Source organism: Euprymna scolopes, chromosome 2, assembly GCF_053919585.1.
Source record: "Euprymna scolopes isolate OS-2025 chromosome 2, ASM5391958v1, whole genome shotgun sequence".
Classification (NCBI taxonomy): Eukaryota; Metazoa; Mollusca; class Cephalopoda; order Sepiida; family Sepiolidae; genus Euprymna; species Euprymna scolopes.
The window spans coordinates 143,029,581-143,050,349 of record NC_136483.1 but is presented as its reverse complement, the minus strand read 5'-3'; the positions used below and the strand labels follow the sequence as shown (position 1 = coordinate 143,050,349).

The following is a 20,769-nucleotide window of genomic DNA, read 5'->3' as shown; positions in this document are numbered from 1 at the left end:
GCCTTACCGTAATCCTACCATTAGCCCTAAGTTTGGGTGGCAACAGCTCTGCAAACAATCCCATAACCCTATCACTAACTGCATTTAGTATAAGTAATTAGTAGTTTTTTTTATTACCTTTACTGAGTTAGTAAATACTTATTTAAAATTATGTATTTTATAACATGGGGGCAGGATAGGGTGGCATTTTTTTCTTATTTAAAAGTAGAAGAGAACCAGCCTAGCCCCCAAAGAAAAATTAGAAAGGATTTAATGGCCTAAAAACAACAGTAGATACTTATTTAAAAATATTGAGGATGGGTAGGGAAACGGTTCTAATTTTTTGTTACCAAATTATTTTTGCTTTGTGCCATTTTTTCCGATTTATTTACTTATGCCATATCTGCCTGTGATATTTTTACCGAACAACATGAATAAAGATCCAAATTTCTTAGATATTTCATTGGATATGCCTCAAAATATCCCTCTAAATTTCTTTTTCACCATTTATTTCTGAATTCATCAAGTTTATTCTTAAAATTATTTAAAGCAATTTTGAAACCTTATTGGAAACTTAGTACCAGAATTATATATCTCTATTAGAAGAAAAAAAAATTAAAATCTACCATACCATTTTCGAAATCGTTTCTGACTAAAAAAAAGAGGAGATCAAAAACTTTCACAGATTCGGATTTTCTTTTCTTGGTGTGAGGAAAAATATAAAAAGGAAAAAGTGCATTTCATATTTAGAATTTACATTATTTTAAAGGTCTGAATTAAGTCACCTTTCATTCTTTTCTCTAGTAAAGTAGTTGAACCTAAAGATTTCAACCTATCTTTATAAGCGAAATCTGCTAAAGGTACAGAATAATAAAGAGGGCTGGGACAAGAGCATATTATTTTCACTGTTTCGACTCTCGAGTGTGTATTCATTAATATCTTATATGCTTTTATATAGTGATGTGGTTCTCGGTTGAATAACTGTTGGATATATACTCAAGAGTCAAAACAATAAGAATATTCTGTTATCATAACCCTAATAAAAAACACTCAAGATCGCCCCCCCCAAAAAAACAATTTATATAAAACGCATTAGAATGAAATTCTTTACTGAAAATGTATAATTTTAACATATTGAAACAATTTGTAAGATTTTTTTTTTTTTTAAATTAGTCTAAAAACTGTATATATTATTATTTTAATTGGAATTCATTATTGAGATGAGTATTATTCATATTAATTTATTTATTGTGGACTATTATTCTAGTAAAGATGAGAATAATAGTCTGCAATAAATAAAAATTAATATAAATTAGTCTAAAAAACTGTTACAAATTGTTTGTACATGTTAACTAAAAATGTATTGCTTTATTATTAAAATTATACATGTTCAGTAAAGAGTTGTCGAATGTTAACTATTCTGTACTATTCTGATATTCTTATATTAGTTCAATCACTTTTTTGTATACCTCACAATTTTAATATACCCCAATTTCCTGGTCGAGCTACTGGTGGCCAGGATCAAACAAGTTAGGATGACAACACCAGTGTAAATTATTTTAGTTTTCGATAAAACCACATTAAAAAAAATATTTAGTATATTTTTAGACCAATACTATATATATATATATATATATATATATATATATATATATATATATATATATAGTGCCATTGTATATGCAAAAGATAACTTTGCAAATACAGTGGTTGTTCCTATTTACTTGCCTCCTGACTAGGACAGTGTCAGACACATGGTCAGTTTTTTAATGTGAGGAAAATCCAGCTTCCTACTTTGGATTACAATAAAAATAGCTCCAGTCTAAAAAGATTTCTTCATTAACCACAGACAAAAAAAAGATCAAGTGTTGTAAGAGAACACTAACAGATACTACACTTCGCTCATAGCCAAAAGGCCAAGTGTGGTCATCTTCAAATATTTCTGGAAAGTCTGTTAAGTATTTATCGACAATATAACCTAACCTAGGAGTCTTCCACTGTTTTAGTGTTTCACTGGATTCATGAAGGATACAGTTATCTTCTCTTGTCGAGTCATTAGCAAAATGGTGTCCCCTTCTCTCTTACTATTTGAAACTCCAAAACTCTTAAAACTACTTGTTTTCAATGAAAGTCGAAATGTTATCCAAGTATGTAAGTCTGGGCAGCATAAAATTATATTCAGTCATAATTGGAAATAGAAACAACTGTATATACAGAGTTATTCTTATAAGGAACTACTGTGGTTAGGGGAGGGGCAGATTTATTGGAGCATCCTGAGTGGGGAGTTGTATAGTAAGATAGTTGTTCGCATTACATTTAAATTTCTGCATATTAGTACAGTCAAGGAAATGCCAAAGGTCATCAGTTCTAGGAAAGAATCTATTAAAATTGAAAGTTTCCTGGCATTTGGGCAGTTAGCAATTTATTGCGACTTTAAAAAAAAAAATTTTGTAAATTTAGTTTTGAAGATTTTTCAAATTGTAAAGATGAAAGACACCATTTTAAATGACTATTTGACAAGACCGGATAACTCATAGTTCAACTATTCATGAACAATGTATTAAGACAATGTCTGATGGGCCATGGTTTGTTTTATAGTGATGACTTTTTGTTAATGAAGATAAAGATTTGACATTTCCTTTTTCATTATAGTAAGAAACTGTTTTTCTTGTAGATTTAACATTTTGTATCAATTTTTCTTTTTTTGAGTCTAATACAATTAAAAAACAAATGTTGGAAAATTCTAGTGTTCCACCCAGACCCTGGGAAATCAATGACAAAGGATGACCAATAACACCCAATTTTCTCATACTTTTGAATGGTCTTGTGCCTAATTTGTTGTAAATGTAAATTGTTTTTTTTTTTTTTTTTTTTTTTTTTTTTTAAATATTTCTGCAAATAAATATTTTAACCTAACTGTTTGAAATTTGAAAAATTTTGATTTAATTGGAAAAAAAACAAAAACTTCATGGAGTAAAGTCTAAAATTCATTTTAAATGATTTAAATGGGAGTGGGGTAAGTAAGGAGAGAACATTTGTGTCCAGCTGAAAAACATTTCTATTTTTTGAAATTTGATAAACATTTAAAAAAAAAAAAAAAAAAACCCAAACGTATTACATACCACAGCTGACATTCTATGACCCAAAATAATGGAAACCTTTTCTCTTTCTATTTTTGAACATGAATAACAATTTCTACATATTTTAAACATTTCTTTTTTTTTTTTTTCAAATTGTACTGTGTGCAAAACAATTATTACCAAACTAGTTTTTAAATTTACCAGAAATATTTCTAATAAGATTATTTAGAATAATTGTTTTTTTGTTTTTTAATGAAATTTCACACAAAGGTACTTTATGTGCCTGGCAGTGTCCTTAAATAGATTTTGTATCAAAATGTCTTCAATAAATATCGACAATGATTGAAATAATCCGATAAAGTATGAACAAGCGATTTTGACCGAAGTTAACACCTTACACTGCCTAACATCACAAGTGCATTTGAGAAGTTTTATTACCACACAAGTCGAAAAGTCAGATAATAGTTTTATAATATCAACAGTTCTCTACAGTGCAATGTAGACTATGTATAGTGGACTAAGTCACTGCGGGAGGCATGTGAAGCTTCCTTCTGGTGCACCATGATGGATCCCCAACTAGAGTAGTCAATTGATTTATTTGAAAAATGGGTGATTTCACCAATTTCAATGACAATAAAAATATGGGAGTGAAACAATCGTTGATCATCATTCAATCCCGGGCAACGCTGGGTCTCCCTGCTAGTATATATATATATATATATATATATATATATATATAAGCAGCATATACAAAAGATAATGCATCTTGTGTAAAATTGAATGAACTTAAAATAGGGTGTTTTAACTTTTTTTTTTTCTTTGATGGAAATCGCTCCAGACAAGGCATAAGGAACTAAAAAAAAAACAAAAAACTATTTAAACATCAAAAACTTGCCAATGATTAGTATTAGATAAAATAGATTTTGATTCAGAAAACAGCAATTCTTCCCTCTTTGTCAGAAACATCGCTTCTGGAATATGAGGACTAAAGGACAAAATAAGAAAAGCAAGAGTTACATGTGTGTATGAGAAACGAGTGCACTTTACTCGTTTTAGATTAACTTTATTTTTATTTTAGAATGTCATCTTGGATATTTATATAAACACTGTATCGGTAAACAAAAATTGCCTCCAATACTATTAATGCATTTCATACTGCTGATGGATTTCACAAAATGGTTATTAAAATTTACCCAAGTTTGCAAAACTATAAACTTTAACATTCTGACAAGGAAGTGATTAATAGATCCCATGAATGTGTGATAAATTTTTACTTTAGCGAAAAAAAAAAAAGGGGGAGGGAGTTGTATGTTCACATATAAAATCTAATAAAATATGTAATGTCAAGATTGGTCATTTCCTAATGTATAGTCACTCATTATTTACAGTGAAAATTTTCTTAAAAATATGGTGAGGTTGGGTTATCACCCTAGGTTAGATATTATGATTTCATACTAATCTCCCTTCTTTCCACCTTCAAAATTTCAGGATTTGTTTAATATGACCAGTTCTTATTCAGCATTTAGATTTTTTTTAATATGACCAGTTCTTATTCAGCGTTTCACATATAGCAGCCAACTTGCTATAACTAACTTCTTTAATATTTTTCTTTTTGCTACCTTATTTCAAGTAAAAATATATTCTTTGGAATAATGCTGAAACCCATTTCTCTAAATAATTATCTTGATGCATGTATTGCATGTTTCATCATTGAAATCTTTGTAGTAACTCAAATCCAATTTCAAGCTTTTCCATTTGTCACATGATCCACCCACCCAAAGGTCATAACATGTCAAACGTAATCTGTTCACAACTGGTTATTCATATCTACACTTAACAAAGCGTATTACTGCAAAGTAATATTTAACACCTGATAGAAACCTAATCTCTCTACTCCTACACCTGTTGTGTATTTAATAAAGTTACTCAAAATCTCAACCATTCATGACAAACGCTTACAATGAAATTACAGAATATGTTTCCTCCTCCTCTAGGTAGGAGCCTTTTTTTCCCCCTTATCAATGGAGGACAATCAGTAAATCTCTGAGTAATATTTTGAGTGTACCTAATAGTATCAGGAATTTGTTGATTGTCATAGGATCTTTTTTGGTAACTTTAGGAATTGCAGAATGCCAGAATTTCTCTTTTTCATATTAAACTTTGCCTACTTTTGAAGATAATTAAATACCTAATGAAAATCTATTATAAAGTTTTGCAATGTTTATTTATGTCTGAAGAAAATCTAAAAATGTGCAGCATCACAAAAGCAAGCAGAATTTTGCACTCTAAATCCAGTTTTTTTTTTGGGGGGGGGTATATTAGTGTTGGTGATTATCTTCAGTAAATTTTTTTTTATCCTGTCATTTTTTTTTTTTTTTTTTTTTTTTTTATCTAAAAGTCCCTGGTCGTCTTTTGGTCTTTGTACAATACAACCATTAAAGTGATCTGGTCAGCTTTCAAACTATTTTGAGAAAAAGGGAAATGTGAAATTGCCTGATTCCTTGCGAAAATAACTTTGAATTATGACTACTTTAGTTAAAATAACGGTTTGTGTGCCATGAATTGTTTACAAAAATCATTTCTTATAGTTTTTGTATTTTAGTATTAAATAATTAAAGAAGAGTTGATATGCTGTCATACCTCTACCAAAAAAATAATTGTACTTTATTTGATTTTATTGTTGAACCATTGATAAGTAGTTGTTTTTTCCCTCCTATTTCTCTTTTCTTTAACCTGTATTTTTGCGTTTTTCCTTTTCTCTTCATCCTACCCCTTTTTTGTTTGACCTTCCTCTTCTCCCTTTGACCTCCCCTCCTTTTTCCTTCCCTTTGACCTCCCCTCCTTTTTCCTTCCCTTTGACCTCCTCTCCTTTTTCCTTCCCTTTGACCTCCTCTCCTTTTTCCTTCCCTTTGACCTCCTCTCCTTTTTCCTTCCCTTTGACCTCCTCTCCTTTTTCCTTCCCTTTGACCTCCTCTCCTTTTTCCTTCCCTTTGACCTCCTCTCCTTTTTCCTTCCCTTTGACCTCCTCTCCTTTTTCCTTCCCTTTGACCTCCTCTCCTTTTTCCTTCCCTTTGACCTCCTCTCCTTTTTCCTTCCCTTTGACCTCCTCTCCTTTTTCCTTCCCTTCGACCTGCCCTCTTTTTCCCATATTCTCTTCTCTTCAACCTCCATCTTTTTTCTTTAATCGCATTCATCTTTTTCCCTTCTATTTTCCCCTCTTTTTCCATTTTTACCCCTCTCTTTACTCTTTCTTTTTTTTCTGTTCTGTTTTCCACTTTTTCCCTTTTTTTCTTTTTTCATGGCACTTAGCAAAATTGTATATGTGCTTTTGGCCATTATGGATGAGATAATGGCAACCTACTGTCTAGAGAAAAAGGAGGCCTATGACCTTGAAGTATTAAGACTGGAATCCTCCTTATTCTCTTGAACATGGTGTGACTAATTTGTTTTGCTTGTTACAATAAGTGCCCTACTCCTCCTACCCCAGTTCTCATCTAATTTCTTATTTACAGTTCCTTCCTTCATAAACTTTAATATTTATCTTGACAAGAAAGATGCACTAGAAGGGGAATATCACCCACTTTTATAATGAAGTGTTGATTTTATATTTCTTTTCTTTCTCAACTATTTTACAAAAAAGCACAATGACATAAGCTATACTAAGAATATGATTATTCATTCTTCCTGCATTGACAAAAAAACAAAAGCAAATAATTAAAAATTGTAAGTTAAAAATATTATTAATTTTAATGGGGTAACTGACATCCTCCCTCCTTATTAATTGAAATGAATACCTAATGAGCCTGAGAGAAAAACAGTTTTTTATTTATTTATTACACCTATGTTACAATAAATTCAGAATACAACTTAGTCTTTTGAAATAGTGTGTGTGTATTAGTGGTCTGGCAAGGCCACAGGTGAGACAACAGAAGCAACAAAACTAAAGCTGACCTACTAGGACACTATATATACAAATTTAGGTATATTTTATTGGTTTGAAAATATGGGTTCTTTTTTATCAATTGCCATAAAATTGTAACCATAGAATATTATTATAATCTTCAAAAAGCCTGCAAATTTTCATGTAGTTTTGACCCATAGAACTAAAGATATGAGCATTTCAATATTCAATTTGCTTACAAGTATAGATATATCCATATATTACTGACCTGGTAAGGCCGCAGGGAGACAACAAGCAAAAAAAAAAAAAAAAGCCTAAGCAAAATTCATCCCAAGCAGCAAAACTAAAGCTGGCTTGCCATGATACTAATATATATATATATATATATATATATATATATACAAATGTAAGCTAATTAGGGCATATTTTATTGGCTTGAAAATATAGGTTCTTTTTACCAAACAAAAAAAAATTTTAACCATAGAATAATATTATAATCTTCAAAAAGCTTGCAAATGTTCATGTAGTTTCGCCTCAAAGAACCAAAGATATGAGCATTTCAATATTCGATTTGGCTACGAGTATAAATATATTTCATATATAGATACACCACTTTTTGGGGCAATTTTATAAGTTGGAAATTTTGGCAACTAATCATCAGAATTTAACAAATGAAGGCTCATTGGAAAGCTAATGACCTGAATTATGTCGTGGGATATGTGACATTTTCCCTTAAGGTTGCACATTACTGTTTAAACAAATGGAGGATCACTTTTCTATATTAATTTAACGTAAATTGAGCACCCACTTTATGGTCACCTTATGAAAACCTATAATAGTGGTGATTCGAAAGGATTTTTTGTTATTTTGTTCATAGTCATCTCTTTTTATAGTTTTGCATATGAAATAACAAAATATCTGATATTTTCCCAAAACCTCTGGCCTTGATAGAGAGGAGACTAAAACTTGTTGCTATGGTTTCAAATGATCTAAAAAAACAGCAAGGGGATTTGATTCCAAATATTTCTCATGTTATATCTCCCCTCTTTGGTTTTTATACATAAAGTAAATTTCACAGTGTATAAAGATTATTTGATCCTTGAGATATTCATAATCGTACCCTATTTTCAGAAGAGTCGGGCGATATAACATGATGAGAAATATTGGAAATCAAGTTTCTTCTTACTGTTATTTCAGATCATTTGAAACCCATAGCAACAAGTTTTAGTTTCCCCTCCATTAAGGCCAGAGGTTTTGGGGAAATAAGAGAAAAGACTCATCTTTTTCTCTCTTCTCGTCTTTTTTCGCCTCTTCTCGTCTTTTTTCGCCTCTTCTCATCTTTTTTCGCCTCTTCTCGTCTTTTTTCGCCTTTTTGGGTCTTTTTTTGCCTTTTCGGGTCTTTTTTGCCTTTTCTCCTCTCTTTTCTTGCCTTTTTCTCTTTCTTTTCTCGCCTTTTTCTCTTTCTTTTCTCGCCTTTTTCTCTTTCTTTTCTCGCCTTTTTGTCTTTCTTTTCTCGCCTTTTTCTCTTTCTTTTCTCGCCTTTTTCTCTTTCTTTTCTCGCCTTTTTCTCTCTTTTCTCGCTTTTTTTCTATCTTTTCTCGCCTTTTTTCTATCTTTTCTCGCCTTCTTTTTCTCTCTCTCTTTTCTCGCCTTCTTTTTCTCTCTCTCTTTTCTCGCCTTCTTTTTCTCTCTCTCTTTTCTCGCCTTTTTCTCTCTCTCTTTTCTCGCCTTTTTCTCTCTCTCTTTTCTCGCCTTCTTTTTCTCTCTCTCTTTTCTCGCCTTCTTTTTCTCTCTCTCTTTTCTCGCCTTCTTTTTCTCTCTCTCTTTTCTCGCCTTCTTTTTCTCTCTCTCTTTTCTCGCCTTCTTTTTCTCTCTCTCTTTTCTCGCCTTTTTCTCTCTCTCTTTTCTCGCCTTCTTTTTCTCTCTCTTTTCTCGCCTTCTTTTTCTCTCTCTCTTTTCTCGCCTTCTTTTTCTCTCTCTCTTTTCTCGCCTTCTTTTTCTCTCTCTCTTTTCTCGCCTTCTTTTTCTCTCTCTCTTTTCTCGCCTTCTTTTTCTCTCTCTCTTTTCTCGCCTTCTTTTTTTCTCTCTCTTTTCTCGCCTTCTTTTTTTCTCTCTCTTTTCTCGCCTTCTTTTTTTCTCTCTCTTTTCTCGCCTTCTTTTTCTCTCTCTCTTTTCTCGCCTTCTTTTTCTCTCTCTCTTTTCTCGCCTTCTTTTTCTCTCTCTCTCTTTTCTCGCCTTCTTTTTCTCTCTCTCTCTTTTCTCGCCTTCTTTTTCTCTCTCTCTCTTTTCTCGCCTTCTTTTTCTCTCTCTCTCTTTTCTCGCCTTCTTTTTCTCTCTCTCTCTTTTCTCGCCTTCTTTTTCTCTCTTTTCTCGCCTTCTTTTTCTCTCTTTTCTCGCCTTCTTTTTCTCTCTTTTCTCGCCTTCTTTTTCTCTCTTTTCTCGCCTTCTTTTTCTCTCTTTTCTCGCCTTCTTTTTCTCTCTTTTCTCGCCTTCTTTTTCTCTCTTTTCTCGCCTTCTTTTTCTCTCTTTTCTCGCCTTCTTTTTCTCTCTTTTCTCGCCTTTTTCTCTCTTTTCTCGCCTTTTTCTCTCTTTTCTCGCCTTTTTCTCTCTCTCTTCTCTTCTCTCTTTTCTCGCTTTTTTCTCTTTTCTAGCTTTTTTCTCTCTTATCGCCTTTTTTTCTCTCTCTTATCGCCTTTTTTTCTCTCTCTTCTCGCTTTTTTTTCTCTCTCTCTCTTCTCGCCTTTTTTTCTCTCTCTTCTCGCTTTTTTTTTTCTCTCTTTTCTCGCCTTTTTTTTCTCTCTCTTCTCGCCTTTTTTTTCTCTCTCTTCTCGCCTTTTTTTTTTCTCTCTCTTCTCGCCTTTTTTTTTCTCTCTCTTCTCGCCTTTTTTTTTCTCTCTCTTCTCGCCTTTTTGTTTTTCTCTCTCTTCTCGCCTTTTTGTTTTTCTCTCTCTTCTCGCCTTTTTTTCTCTTCTTACACTTTTTTCTTTTCCTCTTTTTTCTCTTCCCTCTTTTTTTTTCTCTTGCCCCAATCTCTAAGTAGTTTAATGTATTATCTAAAAATATACAAAGAAGAAACTATCAATACTCTCTTTGTCTTCTAGTTTTTTGTTTGGGAAAAACCAAAACCACTTTCTCTGCTCTATTTTTGATTCAATCAAACGGCGCAATTCTTTTGCGCATAGGTTTACAAGTTTTTCACTGTTTTAATCAACACTTACCAGAGTTATCAGAATACCTTTCTGGCTTTTTGCCAAGATGTTTGTTTTGTTGATTCACTTGGGAGAAAGAAATTGGCCAACAAACCAGAGCTTCTATATTAGCTCTGTTATACAGAAATATTGGAAAATATTTTGACCTTTGACATTCTTAACTGGTGTTTTTGATCAGAGTAATCAATACCATTGCAAAGTTTTTGTTTTTTGCTTTTCCTAAATAAGGCGTATTGCAAGTGAAGACTAATAAGCTACTGTGATAGGGACCAGATTTATAGGGGAGCAACCTGAGTGGGGCAGTAGGATGTTTGTCTACATTACATTTAATTTTCTGTGTCCTGGCATAGTCAGAGAGGGATTTTCAAAGACAAGCGATCCAAAGAAAGAAGCTATCAAATTAGAAAATTTTCTGGCGTCCAGAGATGTTTACAGTTAAGAGGTAGGATTCTGCTGCTAGTTGCAAGTGCAGTAATTTATCAGTGGAAGTACTGTTAAAACATGCACTAGAATGCAACCGGTGGTGATGCGACAGTTTATAGTTTGACAGACAATGTGGAACCTATTAAGTTAGAGATTTCTTTTGCACCCTGTCCAAGAGAGAGCGGCTGATGGCAGTTGCTGCTCAGAACATGCTTTCTTACCATGACAGAATTCAGAATGATCTTCTCACCTTTTGATCTTTATAGGCCCTTTCTCATGCAAGATATTTTGTTAGTCTTTCTCTACTCTATAGTTATTTTTATGAAAAGTGTGCAGGTGATCTTCAATCTCTCGTTCCTCCTCATAAGTTTTTCTTAATTTTTGTGTATCGCTATAAGTGCCAATCTGAATAAGCACCAAACAATCTATTTCCAGGTAATTTTTGGTCCCCCCCCCCGACAAATCTGAAAGTTAAGAACATTTGGTCAACTTTTACGAATTTTACAAGATTTTATCCTTTTTCTAACTTGTCTTTCAAGGCCTTTGAATGCAGTCCAACTGGCTGTCCATCTTTTGGTGCTTGTTAAGAGATAGTTGACTGATCAGTTTTTAAATATGTTGTTTTAAGCAAAAACAATATTACGAACTAAATTGTCATGCCGAAAATAGTAATATATCCAAAAATTATGAAAATTAAGAGTAGAAATTTATTTATAGTTAAAAGTAATTTCTACAGAAAATTTGGTAAAATTGCATTTTTCTTAGACATTATAAAAAAGACAGTGAGAGTTTACATACAAGGGACATAATTTAAACCACATTTTAGATTGCTTGTTCATGGCTGAGACTTTATTTTACTAAAAACACAATAGCAATTGTTTTACCTGATGAATTTTTGTAATCTTTGGATTACTCTTTCCGACATGACAATTAAGTATGTAATATTGTTTTTGCTTAAAACAACATATTTAAAAAAATCAATTTGTTAACTGTACCTTAACGAGCACCTATTTTTTTCATGCCCTTCATAAACTCTGATGCTGCATTTCTAGTAGCAATCACATTAACTTCCCAAAACATTAACACAGATCAGTAGATTAGCTATTGCTCACACTTTCTGTCTATCTAGGACTCTGACAACATTTTTTTGGTCCCCCGACAAAAGGAGGGTGGACCTGTAAATTCACCCTTGTCCATTATTCGTCTGTCCGCACTTTTCTCAATAACGACTTCAAATTTTTAAAAATTTTGCACAAACATTAAACATGATATGAGTAAAAAAGTAATAGAATGGATTTTCCGAGAAAACTCTGGTTGCCCCCCTAGGGGTGCCTTTCGGGGTAAAATGGCTAAAATTGACACTTTTGTGCTTATTTAAAAAAAAATTTTGATGCCTTGGATTTTTATAAAACTTTCTGAAAAGTTGTAACTAACTGATTTCTATATAATTTTGTTTGTCTATACTTAGCAATAACTCTTGGGTGTGCCCCAGGGGCTCTTTTAGAGCTAATAAAAACACTCCATTTTTGGGACTATTTTACCAAGTACGTCCAAGGATGGAGTACTGTTGCCACATCTGGGCAGGAGCTGCTAAAAAATAGCCCATCCTGCCTTGACAGGGTACAAAATAGACTTTGTGGCCTAGTGGGGGATGCCTTTTTCTTTTCCCTGCAGCCTCTCTCCCACAGAAGAGACGTTGCGAGCCTGTCATTATTTTATCGTTATTTCCATGGCACGTGCTCATCTAAGCTCCAATCTCTGGTCCCCCCTCGCCAATCTTTCGCAAGAAGCACCCGTCTAGCTGAAACCACTGTCAATAATTTTCCCCATTCTTTATCTGTGCCTAAATCAAAACATAGATTCCATGAGCAGAGCTTCTTTCTTAGAAGTGCACGACTGTGGAACTCTCTCCCGTTTTCCTGTTTTCCACGTGATTACAACTTGGATGTCTTCAAATCCAACATAAACAAATTCCTGATAAACCGCCCCCTTAAGTAAGACACTTTATCAAATCTCCATTACTAACGATTACTGCGATATTATCCCATTGACTACTGTACATGCAATAACCCTTATCCCCGAGTGGCTTCCGGGCCTTGATAAGTGGTGACTATGTAAAAAAAAAAACAAAAAAAACAAAAAAAACCCATATTTGTCCAAAATTTTCTGTGTATGTCTATTTAGCGTTTTTGTATGGTGCTGAACTCAAATTTAAATATGTTAAAGCCTTGGAGATTTTTGGAGCTAAATGGAGGTGGGGGGGGGTTCAAATGCTGAACTTAGTCATTTTTTTTATGCCTTGTTCACTGTGCACTCGCTGTGGACCATGTATGCTTCACTTGTTTTTTTTTTTTGTTATCAATTGTATTTGTAACAGTTATGCGTTCTTAAGTACATCAATCTGGTTTCTTCTTGCATATTATAGTGTACCACCTTATGTGTTTCTGTGATATTTTAATGTTTAGCTATGAATGAATGTATATGCTTATAAATAAAAAAAAAAATTGTTTCTGTCTTCCAACTTTCATGGATGCTAGTCGCAATAAAGTGACATCCAAGATGGCGGGCCCATGCTCAGTAAAGATATACCTGAATATGTGGTTTCTAAAACCATAAGGGCTAGGATATAAAATATTTGTCAGCTTTCACACTTTTTTTTACAGATGATTTACTTTTCTTTTTTTTCTTTTTGTAAAAAAAAAAAAAAAAAGCTGATATTTTAAGACAAAGCGAGAGTCGGTTGAAAAAAAAAATCAGATTTTTTTTTTTTTATAAGCTTACTCTGACTCCTGCAAAAAATGGTTGACTTGTGACCCTTTAAGAAAAAGTAACTTTGTTAATTTTTAAGACAAAATAAATTTCATGAATAAATTATACAAAATAATAATAGCTATTTTTTTTTTTTCTCTTAATTTTTCTTTAGGTTGGAAAGTTATTCCTGTAAGATGGCTGGCAGCGATAAAAGACTTTACAAAGCCATTAGCAGCGATGGTGGCTTCTCACCCAACGATCTGCAAGCACTCTCTCCACCACAGAGTTTTTCATCACAAAGTCCAAATCAGTGAGTTTATTAAAACTAGTTTGTTGTCAATGTTACAACTCCAAAGAAATTAATGATTAACTGAGTATATATATTGCCTTCTTTATTGAAATTCAAATTGGGATCTATTTTCTAAATTTTTTTTCTTTTCTCTTTCTCAGGTTCAACTCTCATAGTCTCAGTGATGGAGAAGGCCATTTGTGTGATACAATTTCAACCAAAACCTTATTTTACCTCATCTCGACATTAAATGCTTCTTTCCAGCCAGATTATGACTTCAGTAAAGCAAAGAGTGAAGAATTTAGCAAGGAACTCTCGGTACAGGTGAGACGGGGGGGGGGGGTCCCTTTTTTTTTTTTTTTTTTTTTTTTTTTTCCTTCATTTATGCTTCCTAATTTTAATGCTTTGTTTTTTTTATGCTTCCTCTTTTGATTTTACACTTTTGCTTTTACACTTTTGATTTTACACTTTTGATTTTACACTTTTGATTTTACACTTTTGATTTTACACTTTTGATTTTACACTTTTGATTTTACACTTTTTATTTTACACTTCACCGATTTTCATTTTTTTCTATTTTCCATTCATTTTTTTTCTATATATTTTTCTTTCCATTCTTTTGCATTTTTTTTTTTTTTTCACATTTTTGCATTTTTTCCCAATAATTTTGCATTTTTTTTCTATCCTTCCATTTTTTTTTTTGTCCTCAGTTTATTTTTGCTATATTATTTTATTTTTTTATTCATCGTGATCTGTGAGTTCATAAAAATTCAGATACCTTGCAGTTTTTATGCAATTTTAACAATAGATAGGTATTATATGTGAATAAGTATTCCTTAAAATTCAGTTTTGTTTAAAAACTTTTAATGGGTTTTTAGGGGGAAGTATATGTGCATAACCTTCCATTTTCAAATTCAATCATATCAGATTTGCATTACATTTGATTCGTAGTCATGAGATATCAACTAATTAAGATTCCTTGAATTTCAATTTTTCTTAAGACTCCATAAGCTTAAACCATAAATTTTCTAGAATCAAAATAATAATGAAGTTTGAACAAAATTGGAATTAGGATTCTAAACACAAGGTTTAGTATCAGTATATTTTGATCTGAATCTTTGTAAGGAGGAATGAAAATAATGCAAAATTATTGTTTGGGGAATTAATTTTACTTTTATATAAATTATAAATTTCAAATAAAAGTATTTGTTTTGTATATTTTTAGTAGTTTTGCCTCAATTAGCAATTCTTTAATCCAAAAGAAGAATAAATGAAATATTAGTTCTGTCCAAATTGTATATGTTTGTCTATCATGCTCTTTTTTTCTATTAAATATTTTTTCAGTTTGTGGTGAATACGATTGACAGTCAATTGGCTGCCAATATTGGCGATTCTTATACATTATTCAAGCAACAACTTTGGGCTGCAATTGATGAAGAAATCTGCCTTACAGACTGTGATGTATTCAGGTAATATTAATCTATTCATAAACAAGTTAAATCCTTGAAACAACTAATCTCTACTATTGTATAAAAGAAACTTTGCATGTGTGATTTTGTTTCCTATAGACTCAGAAATGGCTGGGCTGAATTTTTAAAAATTTTATACAAAGGTACTTGATATGTCTGAAAGTGTTCTTGCATAGGTTTTGTATCGTAATGCCCACACTAATTATCCAAAATCAACAATTGAAAAAATCTAATTAAAGAAGGAAGTCTGATTTTGACCAAAGTTAACATTTTTATACAGCCTAACACCACAAGTGCATTTCAGAAGTTTTATCTGTTATAGTCAGCTAACATACTTCCTAATTTCTGACAGAGCACTACTAAGGCAAATTAGTTTTTTCATTCTTATTGTTCTTCAGTAATTTCTATTGTGAAGCAATTTATTGAAATAAAATGTAAAGACAATATTGAAAAATATAGAATAAAAATTAACAAAATTATACAGATAAAAATAAGTCTATTTGCATTTTTAATAATAATTTTTTATTTTATTTGAAATTTTATAAGAAATATGTTTATGAAATTATAAAAATAAGTTTTTTATTTTGGAATTTCAAAAAAGATTTTATTTGAATTTATATAATGAATGTATGTTTACGAAAGTTTAAAAATAAAATTATTGAAATCAAAATAACAAATAATTTATAGGCGTGATAGAAAAAAAAGCAAAGGAATGGCTTCTGGTAGTGTTATGCTGGAAAAAATGCGAGCATGAAAAGTAATATGGGTAAGCTTAAATATGGAAAAGAAAAGGACAAGATATTCTTGTAAAAAATATAATAAATTTATAAATTAAAATATTGCAGCATTAAGAATTGATTATATAATGTTAAATTGAATTAAAAAAAAATTCTTAATGCTGCAACATTTTAAGTTATAAATTTATTGTATTTTCTACTAGAATATCTTTTCTTTTCCATGTTTAAGCTTAACCATATTACTTTTCATGCTTGCACTTTTTTTTTATTGTAATCTATGATTTTTTCCAAGCTTCCAGTAAATTCACTCATCTGCTTTTATTCTCTTTGTTTCACTTGTTACTTCTCTTTTTGCAAGAGCGGTGAATTAGTAGCAACATAAGTCGCTGAAGTGACATGGTTGCTATGGAAACCAGTCATGAAAAACATCACTCACCTCCTTACAAAATTTTACGATTTTGAACACTTGTAAATTCATTATAACTTTTGTTTTACTGAACGAAAATTGAACATTTTTTTTTCACAATATAGCTGAGAAGGTGATCTATAAACTGTAATAATTGTTTGAAATTTGGTTAAAAAATGAGTGAGCACTGAAGCTTTAAAACAGTGCTAAATGATTAAAACTGGCACTTAACCATATGTTCAAGCACAACTGTGTTTGAATGATATTATTGCATGTATCCACATAAAATGTTATAAAGAGAAAGTATTATTAATCGATTTTGAAGCCTGGCGGTTCCTTATAGAGATGAAACCTGAAAGCCTAGTGTAGCTTAATTGCTATGAATATATTTTCATAACTATATGTATATATAATGACAGATTATATTTATCCTCCTTCCTGTTTCGTTTGTTTTATTAACCCTTTTAGTTTATGTTGCCTGTGGCCACAACATGCGCCAATATTACCATCTGCTTTTTTCAGCTATAACCCTGATCTGGCCTCTGACCCTTATGGAGAAGAAGGATGTATTTGGTCATTCAATTATTTCTTCTACAATAAGAAGTTGAAAAGAATTGTCTTTTTTACCTGTAGAGCAACCAGGTAAGCTGTTTCATTACACATATTGAACAATCCCCTATAGATTTTTTTTTTTTTTTTTTTTTTTTTAATATTTAAAAAATAAATTTTTTTTTTTTTCTCACTCTTCCTTAACTTCCAATTTCTTTCTGCTGCTCATTCTGACTAATTTGTTATGAAAGTTGAAAATTTAATTCCTAATTTAGTTTCAATTTTATTTTGATTAATTTGTTTCACATGCCTGTTTAATATGCTGGAATGCATCACTAATGATGTCCTTCCTATAATCAATGACAATTTTTGAGTTTTAAAAACCTTTCCATCTAGGACTCCAACTGAAAGTAATTGGCTTCAAATGAGCATTTAAAGCAAGGTTTGAATTGGTTATGCTAGCTTTCTCACCTTAATAATGCCCCTATTTATTAGGTTGTACATTTAGTATGAGGCAAAAATGGGGAAGGAAAAGACATGACTGGGGCTGGGTTAGTTGAGTTGTTAGGGTGCTGTCAGCTTTGTTGCAGTATCAAAATGTGGCTTGTGCTACTCTACTGTTACATGGTGTAGATGACACTTGGTTCAATGTGGTCTCATAGTCTTGAGAAGCAGTTGGAGTCATCTTTTACGCAGCCGAATGAATCATTGGATGTTGTTTGTGGCTACCATTATCTTTGTCCAGCTATGCATGATTTTAACCACAAGGCATCATATACATTTATTAAATTAAACTAACCTGATCAAACAAACAACGAGAATCAGAATCAAACATGCACATCCAATCTGCACACACTGAAGTGGAAGCAACATGTCAGTGCACTTACTGTGAACAACTACTCACAGTCGAGCATTTTGATTGTACAAAATACAGGAATTCTCACAAAAAATGACTATCATACCAACCCTCACCATGCCATTAGAAATTGTGCTTAAATTACAATTAATAGACTATTTAAAAAAAGAAAAATCAATTCTATCTCCTATAGCAGAAAGCAAAAACACAATAAAATAATTTTCCACAATTACTATTTAATAAATACATTGTATAGCACAAAATGGGTTATAAGGTTAATGTGTTAAACAGTCCCAATTCATACTAGTTGATGTCCTGTATAGTCAGAGAGCTATATTTCCAACAGGTCAACCTATGCCAAGATCTAATTTAACTTTAATCTTCACATTTTATATCAGATGGTTACGTTAAACAATCGAGTGTCTACTTTTCAGATATGGTTCAAAATAACATCTTCCCCGTCAATCATTCCGGATAAACAAAATACACCTGATGAACTCTATCTTCATTGCTGAGAAATGATATGTTACATTTATCTCTGGAAATTCTTGACTATTTTGTAACAAATTATTCTGTCTTGAAAACCCAGATGTTTAATTGTTATGTGTGCCAAATCTGAGTAGTTGGTAGTTACTAGGGTGGTAGTTCCGACTATTAGACAACCTCCACACATGAATTTGTTGTATGTAGTATAGTATGAAGAATAACACCCACTCTCTCCATTAGGTAAGGAATGACTGTACACTTGAAATATCTACCTAGTTACAGGTGTTATTTTAGAGTTGTCTTTCTCGAGGCTTTTAAGTTTTAGTCTGACATACTATTTGAAAATTTTGCTATCTCTATGGCTAATCGATTTATCTTGTTGATGGATTGAACATGTATTCAATAATTTTACGTTGAACTTTTTTGGTACTTGTATAATTTAATCATGACATTAAAAAATGAAAATATCGAAAAAGTTATTGTACATATGTTTTGAACTGAAGATCGCCGAAAAAAAAATTTCACTTAATTTGATCGCATAGTTTTTTTGGTTTTTTTTTACAGTGGAAAAACGTTTTTATGACAACAGGCTGAAGGTAGCTATGTTCAAATTTTTAGAACATGCCACGGGGAGATAACTCAGTTTAAAGCGCCGACACTCCCTCTCCATCTTAAATGCTAGCTTTTCTTCCTAAAAATCGAAACATGAATACCTTTTGCTCAGTATCATAAGAAATTGTTTTTTCACTGTAAAAAAAAAAAAAAAAAAGAAAAACTACTTAGTCAAATTTAGTGAAATTTTTTTTTTCGGAGAACGTCATTCCATCTTGGATATGTACAGTATAACTTTTTTTTCTCAATATTTTCATTTGGACTTTGAAACAATTGTAAAACAAATCTTTGGTATGGCATACTTTTTAGTTTAGCTAGAAAGCTCTTTTTACCGTTCTCTCTCTCTCTCTTTCTCTCTAATATGTATGTATGTAACAGTTATGTCAGGTCATGTCATGTGCTACTGGTACCATGTAACCCAGTACTACCTGCCTCATGGTCGGGTCACCGGCGACTAAACTGGTTCCCCCACCAGACTTGTTTGGTGAGGAGGGTGGCTAGTCTCCCTGAAGGATTAAAAATAAGACCTTCCAAAGGGCGAATGAACCCTTTTTCGAGGTCAACGGCCAACTAGGACTGTGTATGTTTGTGTATATGTATGTGTGTGTTGGGGTGGAGAGGGCTCCCGTAAGCCGTAGTGAAGGAAACCTTTCTAGGAGAAGCAAATCTCTGATTTAAAAAAAAAACATAAAGCGGGAGACCTGTTCTGCAGTTTAACTTATTGCTGGCTATCTTGCTCTTGCTTGTTGCTGGATGTCAACATTTTGAACTGAGAGAGAGACTTAGCTGTGGTACAAAGCTAAGACTCTGTAACATCATCTGTGTATAGATACTCCCTCAGGCATTTGTCTATAAAAATGGTACTGTGGCAATGGAAAAGTTGTGACGTGTGGAGGCTTGAAATGCTGGAAGCATGTAATAATTGATCTCAATGATCGTCTTCAGTGTCATGCCTGCTTGAGCGTGTGAATTCACCGGTAGGACTTAAAAAAAAAAAAAAAAAAGTAATTTTTGGGCTCATGGACTGAGGGAGTGGCACTCGCCTGACAAGACGTTGCAATCATCATGTAACAGTAGTTTATGTAAATGTGTGTAAGTAAGACAACATACTAGTAGAAATAAAGACTCAAACAAATCTACTGAAATACTTTAGTCCATCTTTAATATGTTTATGTCCTTATTTCTACTAGCATGTTTGTTGCCTTGTTTGTCCACTGCTATATATTTCAATTTAGCAAAGTAATATATCATGCAAGCTAGTTGCGTAGGTTTTAAAATATATACAATATATGTTGTAGATAATGGAGTTACTAAAGCAATGTATTAGAATTGTTTGCTTTTAAATAAAATGTATAAACAAAAAAAAATTTGTATTTTACATTTACCAGAAAAAAAAAAAATGGAAAACATGTGAAAAGCTATGTACAGCTATGAAGCCATCGTTTAATAGTTAATGCATCATTCAAATGTTATTGTAAATAATAAAAATTATTGTAACATTTTAAGGTATATTTTGAAAGTGTTTTATTTTTTATATATATATATATATATATATATAAACAATATATATATATATATATATATATATATATATATATATATGAAAAATCTCTGGAGTTTATCGGTATAAAATTGTTATATTTTCTTTTATTTACTTTAGAAACTTTTTTCTTGAAATGTTTTTATTTAAAACGTCTCATCTCTCCGGGTACCTCCACGTGGTTTGAGGCGCAAGTGTCCCTAAAATCCAGAGAGGCTATGCCGTCTGTAGCCTAATAAAATGGCTACTGGCAGGGTCACCCATGACGGACAGGTTCTCTGGTAGGGAACAAACAAAAGCCCGCTAGTCCCGTTTCTTTTTTTAATACAAATAGCAGATTTTTTTTTTAATAACTTTTTTTTATAATCTTGATTAAGTAGATAATTTTAATATAGATTCACAATCCCCTTTTCTAAATCATTTAGGGTGAGGTTTTTCAGTTTTTAAAATGGAGAGTGACATCAAGGACAACATCCATCATT

At 32.0% G+C, this 20,769-nt stretch overlaps 1 protein-coding gene across 6 annotated transcripts in view; it reads left to right on the top strand.

The window, feature by feature from the left end:
- LOC145296913 (repressor of RNA polymerase III transcription MAF1 homolog) overlaps positions 1 to 20,769 on the top strand; it is a 54,341-nt gene that overhangs the window by 7,190 nt on the left and 26,382 nt on the right. For 5 of the 6 annotated variants that reach the window (XR_013870074.1, XM_080143088.1, XM_080143080.1 and 2 more), the window contains exons 2-5: positions 13,516 to 13,653; positions 13,794 to 13,956; positions 14,977 to 15,101; positions 16,767 to 16,886. Coding sequence is in view for 5 of the 6 variants with exons in the window: in XM_080143088.1 (XP_079999214.1) it covers positions 13,516 to 13,653; positions 13,794 to 13,956; positions 14,977 to 15,101; positions 16,767 to 16,886 (546 nt within the window). In the remaining variant the exon portion in view is untranslated. Of the gene's footprint in view, positions 1 to 13,515; positions 13,654 to 13,793; positions 13,957 to 14,976; positions 15,102 to 16,766; positions 16,887 to 18,083; positions 18,911 to 20,769 lie in introns of those variants that run through there. The other variant, XM_080143114.1, reaches the window with a different exon arrangement.